The sequence below is a fragment of the Rhipicephalus sanguineus genome, chromosome 1 (assembly GCF_013339695.2).
Source record: "Rhipicephalus sanguineus isolate Rsan-2018 chromosome 1, BIME_Rsan_1.4, whole genome shotgun sequence".
Taxonomy (NCBI): Eukaryota; Metazoa; Arthropoda; class Arachnida; order Ixodida; family Ixodidae; genus Rhipicephalus; species Rhipicephalus sanguineus.
Window position 1 is genome coordinate 70447333 of NC_051176.1, and position 17157 is coordinate 70464489.

Consider the following 17157-nt stretch of genomic DNA (forward strand, 5'->3'; position numbering starts at 1 on the left):
CTTGATTTTCACCAATAGGCTGACAACTGACTATCGACGGTAGATGTCAGCAAGCTCCCTGAGTTTCTTTTTTTTTCATCTTTATCCGTTTATACGTGTGTCGTCATTCAAACAATAATCATGCAATAGCGAACAATTGTTAAGGATTTCTGTATCACTGCATCTAGCACAAAAGCACAATAAAAATCAGGCAGAAAAAGAGCCGCTGACAAGACAGCGTGAATCTTGTGGAAGCAAAAGCAAGCGTTTATTGTCAGTTATCGCTCTACAAACATAGAACGCCTACAGTAGCGCTGTGATCTGGGTCAGTTAGTACATATTTTTGAAGATTTCAGCCAGCCAAAAAAAGAAGCACAGAGATGAGAAGTGGCTCCCACTATGGCTGGACTAAAAACTGTTAGCCCAGTTGCTGTGCTGATTACAATAGTAGGTTTCCATACTGTGCTTGGTGCGTTGGCTGGTTCAAATTATCAAGAATAGATAACATAAAACGGAAGTGCGACGATCTCAGTTGCAAGCACAATTTATGACGAGATAACCATAAAAAGAAATTAACATAGAAAATGCCTAGATGTGATAAAAGTGTTCAGTATTTGTAGAGCAGAGCACACGAAAATGATAATGGATGGCAGGCGAGGTGCGAGTGCAGTAATACAATGAGGTAGATAAAGTTATGAAGGTATAGATTGAGGCCTATGTTTTATGATCACAACATATTTTAGAGGCCACCCAAGGAGCACCAATGAAATAAATACATCGTCATTATCAATATCAGTAACATTCCTTGTGGTGTACTACATCGTCTCTATAAATTCTACTACGCTTCATAATCCATGACTGAAGCGATACAAATGTACACTATATAACCACTCAAGGTATACGAAGTTTCCGGCGCATCCTTTTTCAGGTATGTTTTTGTAGTGTCGTTCAAGGGACGTTGTGGGAACACAAGCATGGTGATGTTTACGTTTGTTGTTTGTCACGAACAATCTTCGAACATCTCTTTTGAACCACATCAGGCGCTGGTATCTTCGTCTCGCATGAGACGAGTTAGTTCAATATTATAAATGTATTCTGAACTAATAACTTCAACTAAGTACGGCAGCAAGTCGCGCGTAGAAACAGTCAATTCGCGACGGGCGCATAATCTAGGGAGCAAGGATGTGTCGATTTGATTACCACAAACATTTTGTTCCAAATCTGCGCACTGTAGCAAAGATGCGCAGTCTATGTCGACCTCGTATCTGAGCCTCCGACGTTCGCTGGAACCGGCGAAATTTATACGAAGCGCGATATCAGGGATGTCACCTGGTAGAGTTGCGGTGTTGTAGAGATCTATTTCAAACACACATAAAATGCTCATATCCATCGTTGCTTCCAAAATTGATGCGAACCTGTAAAGAGAGATTTCTGCGAATTTCAGTGGAAACCTGTGATTTGAACCATGTAATACGTAAATTTCTATATTAATTTATACAAAGCATTTGATGTAAATGAAATCCATAAAACGTTTTATCATTTAAAAGCGCGAAAAAAGGATAGACAAGGCACTAATCGCGTAAGTGAAAATTAGGTGGTCCTTTTATCGTTTCGACTGAGAAATGAGGGTAATAAATAAAACGAAAAATTGCAGAGCACATCTGGTATGACCAGAGCTAAGTATTTGCAGAAACATCCAGTATACTGCAATTCCTGCTGACACGCGTACTCTTCATTGAGAACGCGTTTCCCTAGCTAAAACACTTACACGTCTTATCACAAGGTACACGCCACTCCTGAACCAAATAGAACCTTCGGGAGTGTTGTCGAACGTTCTGATCAGATTCTGCGCACAATGCGTGTGCTTGAGTTCAATATAGGAGTTGCGTGAGGAGCTGCGATAACGCTGGAAGGTTTGCTAACGCTTGTATAAATGCCGGCGGTTTCACCCGCAGATCCGATTATAGTCGACCGGCGACCTTGCTCGACGCTAGCAGTGCATTGCAAGCGTTTCGTTTTCTGGGCGCAAGTTCACCTACTAAACGTCGCATTTTCACAGGTTGACTGTTGCATTCTTCACCGTCGCAACCGCGTGACTATACTTAGTCGAATTCTCCATGCAACTGTTGCTGAAAGATATAACCATGCACGTTGCTACTTGGTCACGAAGAAAGAACAAAGGAGAGGGTACCTGTTATCGTACAGTTGTGGTGAATCGTCCCTCCTCAGATGTTCTGTGCACAATTTCTCACGCGGATCGAGATGACCGTTCCCATTGATATTATAAACCTGTATTTCAGTCTGATCGGGATTTCTCAACCTACACAGATGACACATGAAGGGCAGCATAAAATCTCTGTACGGGTCAGTATATGCGGACACTTCAACATTGATCCGCGCGATTCCACTTTGCAAACTGATGCTCTGGTAGAAGTGCCGAGGTGGCCGTCTGACAGCTGATATGTGAAGATTCAGGACCAAAATGCAAGGGTGAAAGGTCAACAGGGCCCTCGTGAAAGTCTCCCATTCGGCAAGATGATCTGCGTGCAAAAGTGGCGCATCGTTATACATAGTATTGATATTGTGCTTTCCTACATACACGTGATTATTTTATAATCTCGCGAACCCTAAAAGACAGTTCTTTCATTGGCTACCAAAGACACGTAGTTTTTTTAATTCAGAAAAGTTATCCATGAATAGGGAGCAGTGAGCCTTGCCGATATATCATTTTGCTGTGTGTGGTCAAGAATCCTAAGGCAACTGAGGAAAATCATCCAAAGTATCGATCCAAAGGCATCGTGCTCCGTTATTTCACATAAACAGTGAAGAAATGTTGCATTGCTTGCTCGCACTCACGAGCATTGGTACTGCTTATAAAACATTGGCGATGGGCTAAATTTAAAACTACAATCTTAAGGGGCAATACGCTGTAAGTCTACGCAAGTTGACTAACGCTATGGCGACTCGAAATAGTTTGACCGTACAAATTCCAACGTCAAGCCAAGAGCAATGTCCACCTTTGTCAACACAGTTTTGCCTGGAGGGCTAGTTAGGAGAACAGCAGGACAAGGCAATTTTACGTGTGTGGTGGGCTCATACTTCACATAAAACAGTGTTAATGCGCACATACCACTGCTACTGAACACCTAACGCGTCGCTCGATCGATGAAGGCCCAATTCAGAATTGAGCAGGCATGTATAGGAGAATGAGGAGCTACTTTTGCCATATAAACAGCTATTTTCTAGAATACTGCACGTTGTCATTGTGATGAGGGACGTGCGCGAGTGTTCAAAGTGCGCGACATCACAAGGTCGAGTAGAAGTAGAGGATGACGAAACTGGCACGAGTGCTGGAAGATAAAATGACAAAGAAGAGAAAGACCCAATTAGAGAAGGCCACAGAGACCATGGAACGCAAAAATAAGATCGCCTGGAGACAGAAAATCGCCAATAGTGAAATACCACGGGATGCGCGAGGAAGAAAGGGCGAAGCGTTGGTGGCGAGAGGGGGCGGACGAGAGGCGCAGCGAAGAAAGCGGGCCATGCTCTCGGCTGTCGGGTTCCAGACCCGAGCCTTGGTGATCCGCTGAGCCCGGAGGGACCTGCCACGTACAAGCAGGCCATGGCGGCGCGTCTCTGACGTGTTTCTGCGTGACGTCCTGTCCCCGTTAACCCGCTGAGCTTTCGGGCTTCGGGCGCGAGCTCTGGCGTGGGTGTCTGGCCGGAACACGGCCACGGCGTCAGTGCCTCCTTTTCGACCAGCAGCCTTGGGAGGCTGTTTCGACCAGTGGTCTTCGCGCTCCACTCGACGGCTTGTCCACCATCAAGCACCTTGGTGAGACCAGCGTTTGTGACTCCTCTCTCCGATAGACGTAAGAACTCCTAATTTGGGACTGATTTCATGATTTAGTTGTATATTGTTATTTTGGGTTTCTGTCAGTGTGATGCGTGCTCGTTTTCAGTGTATATATTAAATTTTGTGTACAAACGGCCTCGTCCTTTCGTGGGTGTCTGTGGTGACGTCTCGGACACCCACTGAATAAGAACCTGCACGTTTGGAAAACCATAACTACAACGTAACAGTCATACTCCTTTCAGCAACAACTGTAATGTATTCAAGCCTTATTCATCCGAAATAATGAATTAGCAATTGCAGTCACACGACACATTCTTAGACACTGTTCATGGTTTGTGATTCATTGTTTGTTGTCTTATAGCAGGGCTTGAATTAACGAATTGATGCCCCTCTTAGAAGTGTCCACACCTTGTGCTTGCGGTATTGCACAAGTAATGGCGTGCTGAGCTAGCATCGGGGCAGAGAACACAGAGATGCTCCGAGCGCCGAGATGCAGGTTGTCTCTATTTTATTCACTGACTGTACTGCTGTTCAAAATGCATCGTGTGAAAAAATTCCTTTATCTCTTTCACAAGACGTGGCCTTGTGTTCTAGGTGCGGCGTAATAGATTATCTCTATAGAAATATTAGGTAACCCTTTCAATAATGTATTTAGATAGTATATATACTGTATAAAAATGGGTATAAAAAGGGAAGTCAAACTTATGTTGCTAAGAACCTCAAGTAAAACAACGTTAGGGCTTCTTCGAGTCATCGGCTGTCTCTAGGGGCTTAAATTTGCATAAAAAAATCACAGCATATCCACGTGGTGAATGATGATGAGTGGGGCGAAGCGACCTCGCGCTGCAGCACGGCGATGGCATTGGCGCGAGCGTGGTCCTTCTTGATGGAAGATATTGTGACTAGATTGTTTGAGAACCACAATCTGTTGCACACACCGCAACTATGGCAAACTGTTATCAAGGAAGTCCCGCTGGAAGCGCGCGTCGGCGCCTTCGGGCAGAGCCCGCCTGATGTGTTTTTCAGCCACTTCACCTGCTCGCACAGCCTCGGGCTCTGCCTGCCGGTGCGCGCGCTTTCTCGCCGCTTCACGGTCCTTCACATTTTGAAGATCCGATTCGCGCCGCAGCTGTGCAGCTTCGGCCTAGCGGGCTCGAACGGCGGGGTCTTCGCGCCGCAGCCGTGCAGCTTGTCGAGCAGCTTCGGCTTCGCGGGCTGGAACGGCGGAATCTGCTTCGCGGCGTCGACGTGCAGCTTCGGCCTCGCGGGCTCTCACCTCAGGATTCTGTCGGCGAGGGCGCGCTGCCGCCGCTTTCCGTGCCCTCCGTTCCGCAGCCTTGTCTTCCATCTGGCGACTCCGAGCTAAAGAGAAAGCGTGCCAAGAGGGAGCCTCATGGCGCGTCGTCTTCTTCTACTGCATACCAGAACGCGCGCTTCTCACGGGCTAGAGGTGGCTACTACAACGCTACAAACGGAGGATGGACAGACCCACGGCATAAGAACATTCGCCCCTAAAAGACAAAATACGGTGCTTCTGCATGCATCGTCGACAACTGCACGTAATGTCGAAGGGAGCCGTTGCCATGAATCGACGACGCCATTCACTGACTGCGCTGCCAGCTGCTTCTCCTCTATTCACCTCCGATCCAAATATTAGCAAATCGCCATCGCCTATACGCACAGAGAAACGACTGCGGTTACAACATTATACTTAGTTGAAAGCTAAGCCTTTAGGAATATGTGATACTACCGCCACCTTTGAGCTATGATGAACACAGAGCTACAGGGATTTTATTGCGTCACGTGCTTGCGCTACTCCACGACGGTATTGTCTTTTCCTTAACACTCTGCCCCAACATTGAACATTTATCAGCCATACATAATGTTTTATTGCGACAAAACATTAATTAGAACGAACAGACAACAAAGCTAAGCAAAGTATAGCGGAAGTCATTTGTACTAGTTATGAAGTAAATAGGAAGAAAGTACAGTGGACGAAAAGATAACTTTCCGCCGGCAGGGGCCGAATCTGCGCCCTTCGAATAACGCGTCCGATGCTCTACTACTGAGCTACCGTAGCCGCCGTAGCTCAGTGGTACAGCATCCGACACGTTATTCGAATGTTGAAAGTTCGGTCCTACATCACGGTATTACATCACTAATAAAATCCGGTGGGACGACGGAGGACAGCGACGTTAAAGCACGAGCAGCAACGACCGTTCCTCTGAGGAAGACGACGTTGGAGCGTCTGCTCTTGTGGTCTCTCAAAACAGACCTTGTTTTTCCTTCTCGCAACGTGGTCCTCTGCTCTGTCCTTACCGCGTTACGACATTTCTGGGGCGATAGCATCAGGCTTTGTTCATCAAAGCGCTCTAGGAGAAGGCGAAAGTGTCTCTCGAGCACTTTGTCTATGGTGCTTGCTCCGATAATGCCGTCTGACAAAAACTAACGGGCACATAGCATCGTCTATACACAATTGAAACATTTGTCAAGCCATAAGGCATGCAGACAAGATTCGCCAAATTTGGTTAAAATTTCTGTTTTCCGAATACGTTTCACTGCGCCCCACTGGATATCGGTGGTACGAGTATTGAATTTTCCGCGTTCTGTCTACTAGAAGAAGAAGACGAGCATTGTGCCAGCGAGCGCGTGAGATCGTTTAACCAAGTAACCAAGGAGCCATATTAAAGTTCTGGGCTCATGCGGACCCTAATAAACGTCTGTATGAGTTTCCTAAGCTCGTGTCAGCTGTTCTGTTTACCATTTATTTTACATTTGGTGCCGAAACCCGGGGACGAACCAGGGACATTTAAATGTTACGAAGACGCGTTAGACATGCTGAAAAGACGTTTCGGTGACAAAAAGCACTTGCAGCCAGAATTGACCGAAACGGCTGGAAAAAAATAGCGCTCATGATGTTTTAAGCCTGGCTTCATGCCAGTGAACCGTATGTCATAATAAACAATTTGGTGCCGTTAAACTCGAAAGGTGGCAGCTGGAAGCTGCCGTAAAGGTACATTGCTGGTAGCTACCGACTGGAAACAGCAGCGAATCACGGAGGCCTACAGATCAGCTGACCACCATGGACAAGCTCAAGTTGAGAAGGACCACGCGAAGGGCCCAAACAACAAACTAATTTAAGAGACAAGTGCGCCACTTGAGAATGATGACGCGACAGTGCGGCAGATCGAATCGATTTACGAGAGGCTAAAGAACAACGAGGAGCTGAAGAAGATTAACGATGAGATAGAGAGTCACATAAGTGACGAGGTATTCGAGGAAGGGTACGCTACCGTCGTTGATTATGAGAATAACGCGACCCGCATCTTCGCCGAGCGACAGAGCAAACGCCGCCAGCATAGCGAAACATCTGCAGTGTCATCGCCTATCGAAGTTCGCGACGTGCCGGCGGCTATGGGACCTGCTGAAAGGACAGGAGCCAAGTTACCGAAGCTGACAAATAATGCCTTCGCTGGTGACGTGCGCAAGTTGAATGAGTTCAGGGAGCAATTCGATCAGGTCATCACCACGAACAGAAATCCTACAACTAGCGACATATTTAACTACCTGAAGCTATTCTTGAAAGGAGACGCGGCGGCAGCTATAGCAGGTGTGAATAATGGAACAAGAATTTGTGAAGGACGACGAAGGTGCGGCGCCGGACGCTTGCGATTGGGAGCCAGGTCTGCGCGTGAGGCCAGCCAATCAGCTGATGACCTGTGAGGGTCCATAGAGGTGGTGTGCCACGATTGGGTCACGTGTGGAGGATACGTGGCTAAGTGCTTGGTGGCTGGCGACGAGCCGCAGCAGCGGCAGACGGAAGACAGCGGGCCGAAGCGTCGGACGCCGGCGATCCAGGTTCCAGCCAGGGAATGCGGCCGTCTGCGCTCCTGCCGCCGAACCACCACCTGAGGCGGCGTTGCCAGCACGTTGCCAGCACGAGTACTACATCTAGTAGCGTGGCCTGGCCTCCTGTTCTACCCCTTGCCGATAAAATCGCGGATCCCGGCGAGGCGTGCCCATGGTCTGCTGCTCAACCAAGAAACGAGCGTGGCCTGGCTAATAGCAGAGTCAGTCAATGCTCCTTATGGTCACGAAACCATAATAGTAATAGTAACTATAGTTTCATATAGAGCCAGCGGCCGCAGCCAGAGGCGCAGCTGTGCTTGAGAGGCGATGCGAACGTTGTTATCGCTGGGGTTGTGTGTGGGACAGCCTCGGTGTTTTAGCCTTCTAAACTTCCGCAACGGTCGCTTTGCTTTCACGCTTTTACTTTTAGCACTCAGCATGCATAAATACATCCCTGAACGCGTATTCTGTTTTAAAATGATCACTCGCGGGAGGAAAAAAAACCAGCATTGGACGCTTTATTCGAAGGTCGCAGGTTCGGTCCCTGCCGGCGGCAAGTTAGCTTTTCGTACACTTTACTTTCTTCACATTTATATCCCAATTATTACAAATAACATCCCCAATACTTTCGTTGGCATTACTGTCTGTTAGTTCTCATTAATATCGTGTCTAACAAAGAAAAACGAGCACTTAAAAGTAATTTTCTTTCTTCAGCTGAAGACATGCAGCTCGTGGTGGTATCAGCCGAAAAAATACGAACATTCGGGGATTAACGAAAGAATACCAAGATATAATTACGAACGCCATAGCGGGGGACTTCTGAATTATATTTGCCCCCTAGGGTCCTTTTAAATGTACCTAATTCTCAGCGCACTGGTGTTGTTGCATGTCGACCCCATCAAAATGTGGCCGCTGCGGCCTCGCAAGCTCCATTCGTCTCAACACTACGATAGGCACAGTTTTTAACATTTCCGTCAAATTAAACACCGTGCATTCGCAGCAAAGTGCCAGCGGTGCCCGTTGTAAACATAGGCAAAAATACGAGCTGTTACACGCCCATTCGTGTGGCTACGATGCGGTATAAACAGGGCGTCGGCGATGCTCGGAGCTCTTCACAGGACGACTCACGTGGTCGTTTGCATGGTGGTCGCATTGCCGATGAGCGAGATCGAGGTTTGCGCTTCGTGGAGATACGAAGGAAGTCCTTCAAAAATCCTTGGAACGGCATGAGCCTTCAGCGTTGGTTTGTCACATTTCAGGGACACGGAGTCGCCGTTGATGTTAAAGTCACACGCAGCGACAATGTCCGAGGCGTCGAAATGGTTCTCACATGCACGTGTATACTTCGACTCAAAGATAAAATCGCCACTTTCCTGCAGCGGTATGGCCCGCTTCCCTTCCTCGCGCTGCTGCTTGTCTAATGGTAAAGAAAACAATGACACCTTTCTCGTTCCCTTGTAGGCGGAACGGCACCCCGGCACGCAACATCTGTTAGGCATCCTAGTCCTGAGATAACGTTTTCGCTAACTTAAACATATCATATTCAGCAGCTTGTCTCGCACTGCGCGAGTATTTCAATACGCTGACGGCGCAGACGATCGCCTCTGTGGCGCAGCGGCGGCGCGTTGCGGCATTTTCGAGCAGCGTATGAAGCTCGCCCATAGCGTGACGGCGCAATTTCGTGGCCATAAAGAGAATTGAATGACTCTGCTAATAGTCACGGTTGTGCCGAGCAAAGCGACCCGAGCGCATGCTGTCCGCTGGGCAGGCGGACCATCCCTGCACGGAGCATCGCGTCTCCGATGTGGGTTGACTGCTGTCGTCATGGCTGTCGTAGTCGGACCCACGCTGCCAAGGTGCATCATCGCCGCAGCGTCGCACATCGAGACGCGCCCCGCTGTTCATCGCTTTTCGGCTGCCTCCTGTCCCTGCACCTCAGTGTCCGTCGTGCCGACCATCGCATCGTGAGGTTTTCGGTCTTCCATTTGTGAACTCTGATTAGTTTCCTAATATAGCTTAGTCTGTGTTTTTTCGTGTACCTTAGTGTTTATTGTAGCTTTTCTTCTGTGTTTTGTCATAAACGTCGCGTGTGTTTTGCCTCGTCGTCCCCGCGTCCATTTCCTCTTCGCACGGCACGCAGAACAAGCGTGACAAATGTTAACACTTACTTTACAGCGGTGCTGCCTACCACCGAAGCGTGTTACGCGGGCGCATTAGACATCCTGAAAAGACGTTTCCGTGACACAAAGCGCTTTGAGCAGGAGTATTTCTTAAGGCTTAGTCATGTGAGTTCTATGAACGAAGTGACCCAACTCCGCAGGTTGTACGACCTGCTAATTCACACGGAAGCGTTAGCAAGTCGTCTTTCTCGTCGCTGCTATGTGACGTTCTTCTGAGGGCATTGCCACATGACATCGTCGTAGCCTATCACAGGTCTTGCGCAACACAGGCTGCAATTTACACAAACAGAAACGTTCAGCACGTCAAGGAACTAGAGCGACTGCTTCACTTTGTCTTTATTGAAGTGGAGAGCCTTGAAAAGAGCAGATTCCGGGAACAGAAAGGATACGATGAGGCGACTCATTCTAGAGACAACGAGAGTCCTCACTTTCACAGTGTTGTCCCAACGTAAACAGTGCCGAGTCGCTTTAACTCCATCGAATTCGAGCTGCAATTTCTGTAAATCGACGCAGCATTTGACGGAGTCATGTAATATGAACTTACCGCTACCAGGGAAGAAGAGACTTCTTTCTGCCGATATGCGGTGCTTTCGATGTACCAGTAAAGGTCAGCGAGCAAGATATTGCAGGCGGAGAATTGCGTGCTTCGGTTGCAACGGTCAGCATGCGTCAAGTATGCCGGCATGCGTCCAGTGGTGAGAGAAGCTTCGGCAACTGAAGAAGGAGATTGAAAGGTAGAAGGCTGACTAAGGCACCTCAAAGACGCATCGAGGAAGCCGAAATCAACGCGTACGGAGATCTTTTGGAGAATGAAACACAGAAAGCGCCCAACCGTACTGACAAGAAACCACTGCGCGGCCGGGAATGTGTTCAGTTTCCCGCGTTCTGTCTACTTGAAGAAGAAGACGAGCTTCGTGCCAGTGTGCTCGTTCAACCAAGGAACCAAGGAATCATCTTGAAGTTCTGGGCTCATGCGGACGCTAATAAACGTCTGTTTGAGTTTCCTATGTTTGTATCGGCTGTCCTGTCCTGGACGAACAGGCAATGACAAAAAAAGGACAAACAACGCCAGACGAAGGCATGTATTCAAACTGACGCCGGGTGACTTCCAACAACTTCGCTTTAGGCCTCTATGGAGCGAGAGCGACAGAAAGACCGATGGAGGTGACATAATGCGGCACGCAGTGTTTCATCAGCAGCTGATTATTCCGAACATTCCTGTGTTGCGAATACTCAGCAATCGTCTTGTACTGCGCTTAGACCAGCCGGTATAGAGGTGCTTTTTTAGGAGCTTGCTCCTTATATACTACTTCTCATTGGTCCCGCCAGAGGCGCAGCTGCGCTCTCTCCGGTGATTTCAAGAATGCTCAATAGATGGCGCGCCGCCTCTAGTTTGGCGCTCGCGTTTGGCGCGCTTCCTTTCTCTTCGCCGGGAACTGTTATGCCAGGGCTCCCAACCCAAACTTCCTTGCTTCGACAAGGCATTCAAGCTGGTAGAACGTCCGACGCAACCAGCGTCAACACCCGCTGATGCAACGAGGCAGGAGTCTTACGCAATCCACGGCAACTCCGGCGATGCGGCTGACGCAACCAGCGTCAACACCAGCTGATGCAACGAGGCGGGAGTCTTACGCAATCCCCGGCAACTCCGGCGATGCGTCTGACGCAACCGAAGGAAATCTCTCCCGCAACGTGCGGCAAGCCCTCTCATCCGCGGATTCGGTTCGAGCCAGCGACCAACGGCGGTTCCTGATTGGAGGCTTCGAGCTCCTGGCTGATGCAAGCGATCGTCCAGGGCTATAAAAGAACCAAGCGGCGCGGAGAGAGAGAGACAGCGAGCGAAGAAATTCCCGGGTCGTCGTCGCACCTCTGTGCGAGCCCAATAAGCTGTCGGCCCCAGCGCCGAATATGTAACGCCTCTGTATGTATGTATATAAATTTGTCTTAACTCACCGTCGCGTTGATCGCTCCGTGTATCAGCTCTGCGCAGAAGCAGTCGCAAGCTGAGACACCTGTTACCCAACAGAACTCAGTGAACAGAGGGCTGCGCCTGGTTTGGCGCTCGCGCTTGGCGCGCTTCCTTTCTCTTCGCCGGGAGCTCACTCAGTGAATACTCTTCATTGCTGCTCCGCAGCATGCGGTGGGCTCGCAACGCAGCAGCAGCTCGGGCTCGCCGCCAAGACCCTGCGGTGAGAGCCCGGGAGGCCGAAGCGGAGAGGGCTAATGTATATATAACATTGTCTCGTCTATGTATGATGGTAGAGGAATGTGTAAGGTGGATTCGCGGGTAACCCGATCATCTCCGAGCAAGCTCCTCTAACGTCAATCACTTCGTGGATATGGCGGTGATTCTTTTAGATAATACAAATTGTTCATAAAAGTCCTATGACAGTAAAGACGATGCCTCGTTTTTCTTAGTTCGACACGATATTAATGAGAACTTACAGACAATAATGCCAAGGAAAGTATAGAGGATGTTATTTGTAATAATTAGGATAAAAATGTGAACAAAGTAAAGTGCACGAAAAGATAGCTGGCCGCCGACAGACTCATTTCGCTTTTGCACACGAACTCTACGTCGAGGTGGAAATACTTCGCCCCAGCTGAAATGAAACTATTGCGGTTATTTCCGAAAAAGGAGGTAATTAACTTTTTAATTATTAACTTCAGGGCAGTTGATTATATTAGAAAGTTGTAGTGCTTGACAATTTGTGGCATACCCATTTGTTAGAATTCACAAAAGTTGCGCGTAGTTCGAGATATTCATCATCGAATTTTAAGGGCGATATTGAAACCGATCGCGCCCAGCGCGCACGAAACGCGACCATTTTCGGTTCGAGTGAGAATCGAACCCAGTCCGTCTGCGTGTCAAACAGGCGCTCTACCACAGAGTCCCGTCATTGATTAAAGCAGCTTCGAAAAAAACACTATGAATGTCTTGTAGTGGGAGGTGTCTCCTTAACGAAGATAATATTGCGTGGCAGAAGCGTAAAATCGCTCCAGGGGTCAGAACATGTTAACTGCGCAATGAGTGGATGCTTTCAAGGCCCAGCCAATACAAAGCGCGCAGACATATTTAATCATTATCATCAGCAACAGCATCAACAAAGTGTGCAGCTGTGTTGGTTCGCGTGTTGCTTTCGGACTCTACGCTCATCCGAAAGGGAAGAATTATTGCTTAGTGTGCACTGCGCAACGGTGCTTTCAGTAGGCATTCTAGGGTAGTTTGCAACGACCAACGTTACGCGCACAGACGTTCGTTTCCGTACAACACGGTTCAGGCATCCACCAAGAACCGAAGCCCGGCTAGCAATTGAGGCGATGCGCACTTGGCCCGATTACGCTATCGCGTTCTACTCTTGAAGGCGAAGCTCAAGCGTCCTCCAAATGTTTTACATCAACTTGGGAGGCACAATTATTTCTCGTCTTCTTTTACGCCTGAATGATGCAGAGCGACAAGTGAATACTTCCCACCTACTTGAATAGAGACGTAAAGAATGTTTGCCTCAGCGAAGCAAACATATTGCTGCCGACGCAGCAGTGATAAGCACGATTAACGCGAGGCGTTATTTCGAGCAAAATCTGTCAATCGCTTCTTGTATAAATGAAACTGCTTACGTGGGTCTTCAACGGCATCCGGCGGAGCAGTGGCGCCTTGCTTGTTGGCACGCTGCAGATCGAGGCTGCAGACGTCTCTGATGACTTCTATATCAGAAGGAAGGTGCACAGTTCTGGTTGCTACTTCTCGATAGCCAACTCTCATCCTTCGTGCATATAATCCAACCACGCGTTGCAAAGTATCGCCGGTGGTATATGCGCGCACGTTCTCAGAAACCCCATGAGCGTCGCCTTCAGTTGTCTCCGGGGCAGAATGCTTCCGGCTGAACATTCCGGAAGCGCTGCTGGTTTCCTCCGCCTGTAGACCATCCGCACCCTAGAGAAGCAATGTGTTCGTTGTTTTGTGGTTACCAAGATGTGGTTAACAAGATTTCTTGACAGAAGCACAGTGTCTTTTGACATTGGCATTTAGTAATGTCGCTAGGGCGTTTAATGGCGGAGGACAGAGCTGCGACTCCAAGGCCGCGTGCAGGGCCCTAATTGATTTCATAGTTCTTCAATCATAGCAATTTAGAAAGTGCATTCCGAAAGCCGGACATGTCTATGAACAAAACTGCGAAAAGTAACGGACCGATGCGCTACCTCGAAGAAACGATAGAAAATACACGTCGTCGCGGCAGTCTTCGCTGTCATTGCGCTAGTTGCCAAGGCGAAAATTAGACGAAGTTCTTATAAGAAATCCAAAGTGTACTCAGGCCGTGTTTCGCCTGCGAAAAGCAAGCCGCAAACTTGAACACAATGCTGGTTGCATTAAGGTCGTGTCATAAAAAAACCAACAAAAAAAATTAAGGCAGCTTCGCATTATTGGTGCAAGCCTGAAGAAAATGCGGAACTTGGGGGCCTTCTTTGTTTGTGTTTATTTTTCTCTTTCTTTCTTTCTCCGTTTTTCTTTTAACACGAAAGTGTTTTATGCCGGGGTCCACTAAGTACATCCGTCACGGATATGACGTTGATAAAATGGACGCCAACGGGCGAGAAAGAAAAAAATCAAGAAAAATATCCCCCGCTGAGAACCGAACCCACGATCTTGCGGCCGCGACGGTAAGCACCCGACGCCCTACCGACTAAGCTAACTCGCCCGACGCTAGACACGGCGCGAACGCGCCTTATACCTTTCACACATTCTCCTTCGCACGGTGCTCCCTGTTGGCGGTGCAGGTAGGCGGCGCGGATCGGGGCGGTGCCGCCGTCTGTGAGAGGTGAAAAGAAGCAATGCTCACGATCGAAACTTACTAGCGCTTTCTCCGAGATTGCGCGAAATATCGAAGGTCATGGTTACAGCGTCTCGATACCAGCGAGGTACACTGGCCGCGCTGGCGTCACTGAGGCACCCTTGACGCAGTTACGTTGGTTACGTTCTTTCTTTGTCTTCCGCTTCGTGTTAGCGTGCGTCGGCTCATCGGAGTAGTGCAGCTTCCACATGCACCAACGGGATTTCTCCGCCGCCAACTGCTTCGATTGCGAGAGCACCGACTAACAAAACTGCTGCAATACGCGTTGCAGAAAGGACGCGATTTCGACGGGCGAATGTCGTGCCTTGGTGGAGCGAGACTAGCGCCTGCGAGACAGAGCACAGCGGGACGCACGCGTTTGCGGCTCAGGCTACGTTTGCGGCTCAGGCTACCTCTACATCCCGTGTTGCTGAAGCGTAGTGTGTGGTAGTGTATGCATGAGCGCAGGCGTCGGTCACCGAAAGCGCGCACCGTGCCGTTTCTCTCCTTAAAGGGGTGGTGCCATCAAATTTCGAGGCTAATACAAGCCTGTTGTTGGTTTCCTCTGTATGCAAGGACATTCCACACGAAGGGTCGGACACAGCAAACGTTTAGAATATATTTTAATTCACTGCCAAAGTGTACATAAATGCCCATTCTCCCGATCGAAACCCATCGCGAGCGCGCCTACACTGACGTAGATCTGTAGGATAGGCAACGAAAGTTGTAGTGACGTCACACCAAATCTGCTGTATTAACGTGAGTGGCCTCCGGACCTCCGCCACCTCCGCAATGTATGTACCGGCTGTAGTTAACTAGAATACATTCTAGTTCACTGTAGTACCGGCAAAGCATCGGTTGCTACATCACTCGCCGAGTTTCGATCGCTTCCTGGCTATGTGCGTCACAGCCTTGTGCGGTCACGTGACCACGCCTCCTACACTTCTACGTCACTGCCCAACCTCGGCGCCCAGAAACCGAAACCGAAAGTTGTCCGCATCAGAAGGCGATATCAAATTATTTAGCGAGAATACATGCATCTTGGTGCGTGCATCATGCTTCCTGGAGCTATAGCAAACGCCTACAGCAAAGAACTCGCAAGCCACAAATTTGGTGGCACCACCCCTTTAATTGACGACGCTTTGAAGAAGTGCATACCGGGTACCAATGTTGATTATGAGCTTGTTGATATCATCCTTACGCGGGATTCACGATTTGCTGCGTCCAAATATATGGTCACAAAGTCAGCTACCACAACGGTTTAATCATGATCATGGGCGTTAGTAGTCGCGATAGAGACATGCCGTCAACATGGGTGCACCCACGTGAAAACGGTGCTGTAGCTGCCAAACACGAATAGACATTGTACAAGCTCTCATATGTCACTGCACAATAAGCCCTACTTCTGCGAAGACACGTTTCACTTTCGTGTTATACCGATTCCTATAACGGAGGGATCAGCCATGATTTTTGTCTCATCTTTCTTTTTCCTGTCTTTTTTTTTTTTCTCTGCGTTTATTTATATATCGTTCTTGTTATGTATTTTTTGTCTTTCCCACTCTTTCTACCTTTCTCTTTCATGGCCTTCTTTCTCGCTCTCTCAATTTCTTGCTTCTTCTTTCGTTCTATGTATTTCTGTCTCCTACTTTCTCTTTACGTCTTCCCCTTCTTTCTCTCTTTCTTCCTCTCTATTTTTTCTTTCTTTCTATGCTATACTTTACTCTCTTCCCTCCTCCTCCCATTCACTTCTCTTCCCCTCCACCTTGCTATACTATACTACGCAAGGCTATGCTATGCTCTGCTAGCGTGCCTGGATAGCCGAGAGGTTAGGACGTTCGCCTTCGGACCATGGGTAGGCGGCTTCGAATCCTGCCTCGCCAAGAAATTTTTTTCGCCAAGAATTTCTTCTTTTCTTACTCTCCCTTTCTTTCTTTCTTTCTCTCTCTGTACTCGTTCTCTCACCCATCAGAGTTGTTCAATCCCGCTCCGGAGAAATTGGCGAACGTGTTTTTGGGGCGAAGCATAAGATGAAGAAGAGGACCGAGAGGAAGAAGGGGACGCAGTGCCGATTCATGATGACCATTGTCACTACCCGGCGCAACAAAAAGCTTTAAGGGCTCCACTCTTAAAGGTATCTTGGATTAGCGTGTTTCTCTGATGGCAGGTGGCGCTGCAATCAGCTCACATATGCTATTATTTTTCGCTTTTTTATTCTTTTTTGGCAAATCATGAGTGCCGTACCACCCCGTACAACGTCGCTAGTATCGTTGACCACGGGGTGAAGAGTATGCGGCAGTTTTAAGCCGTTGTAAATGTATGAAGGCTTGCGCAGGCGGCCGGAAAACGAGATTGCCGTGGCGCCCACCTTTGCGCTTTGTTCAGGTATTTTGGAGTTTTTTTTTTCACTTTTGTAGTCTTCTTTGGTAAGTCGCAAGTGCGGCGGGAACCACGTACAACGTTGCTA

At 48.5% G+C, this 17157-nt stretch overlaps 1 protein-coding gene across 1 annotated transcript in view; it reads right to left on the reverse strand.

Annotated features, from left to right (window-relative positions):
• Positions 1-1311: 1311 nt before the first annotated feature.
• Positions 1312-17157, reverse strand: part of LOC119392863 (uncharacterized) — a 63258-nt gene continuing 47412 nt past the window's right edge. Inside the window, exons 2-3 of the mRNA XM_049414684.1 lie at positions 2171-2519; positions 1312-1410 (exon numbers count right to left, since the gene is read on the reverse strand). Coding sequence (XP_049270641.1) covers positions 1341-1410; positions 2171-2519 — 419 coding nt within the window. The 3' untranslated portion in view covers positions 1312-1340. The remainder of the gene's footprint in view (positions 1411-2170; positions 2520-17157) is intronic.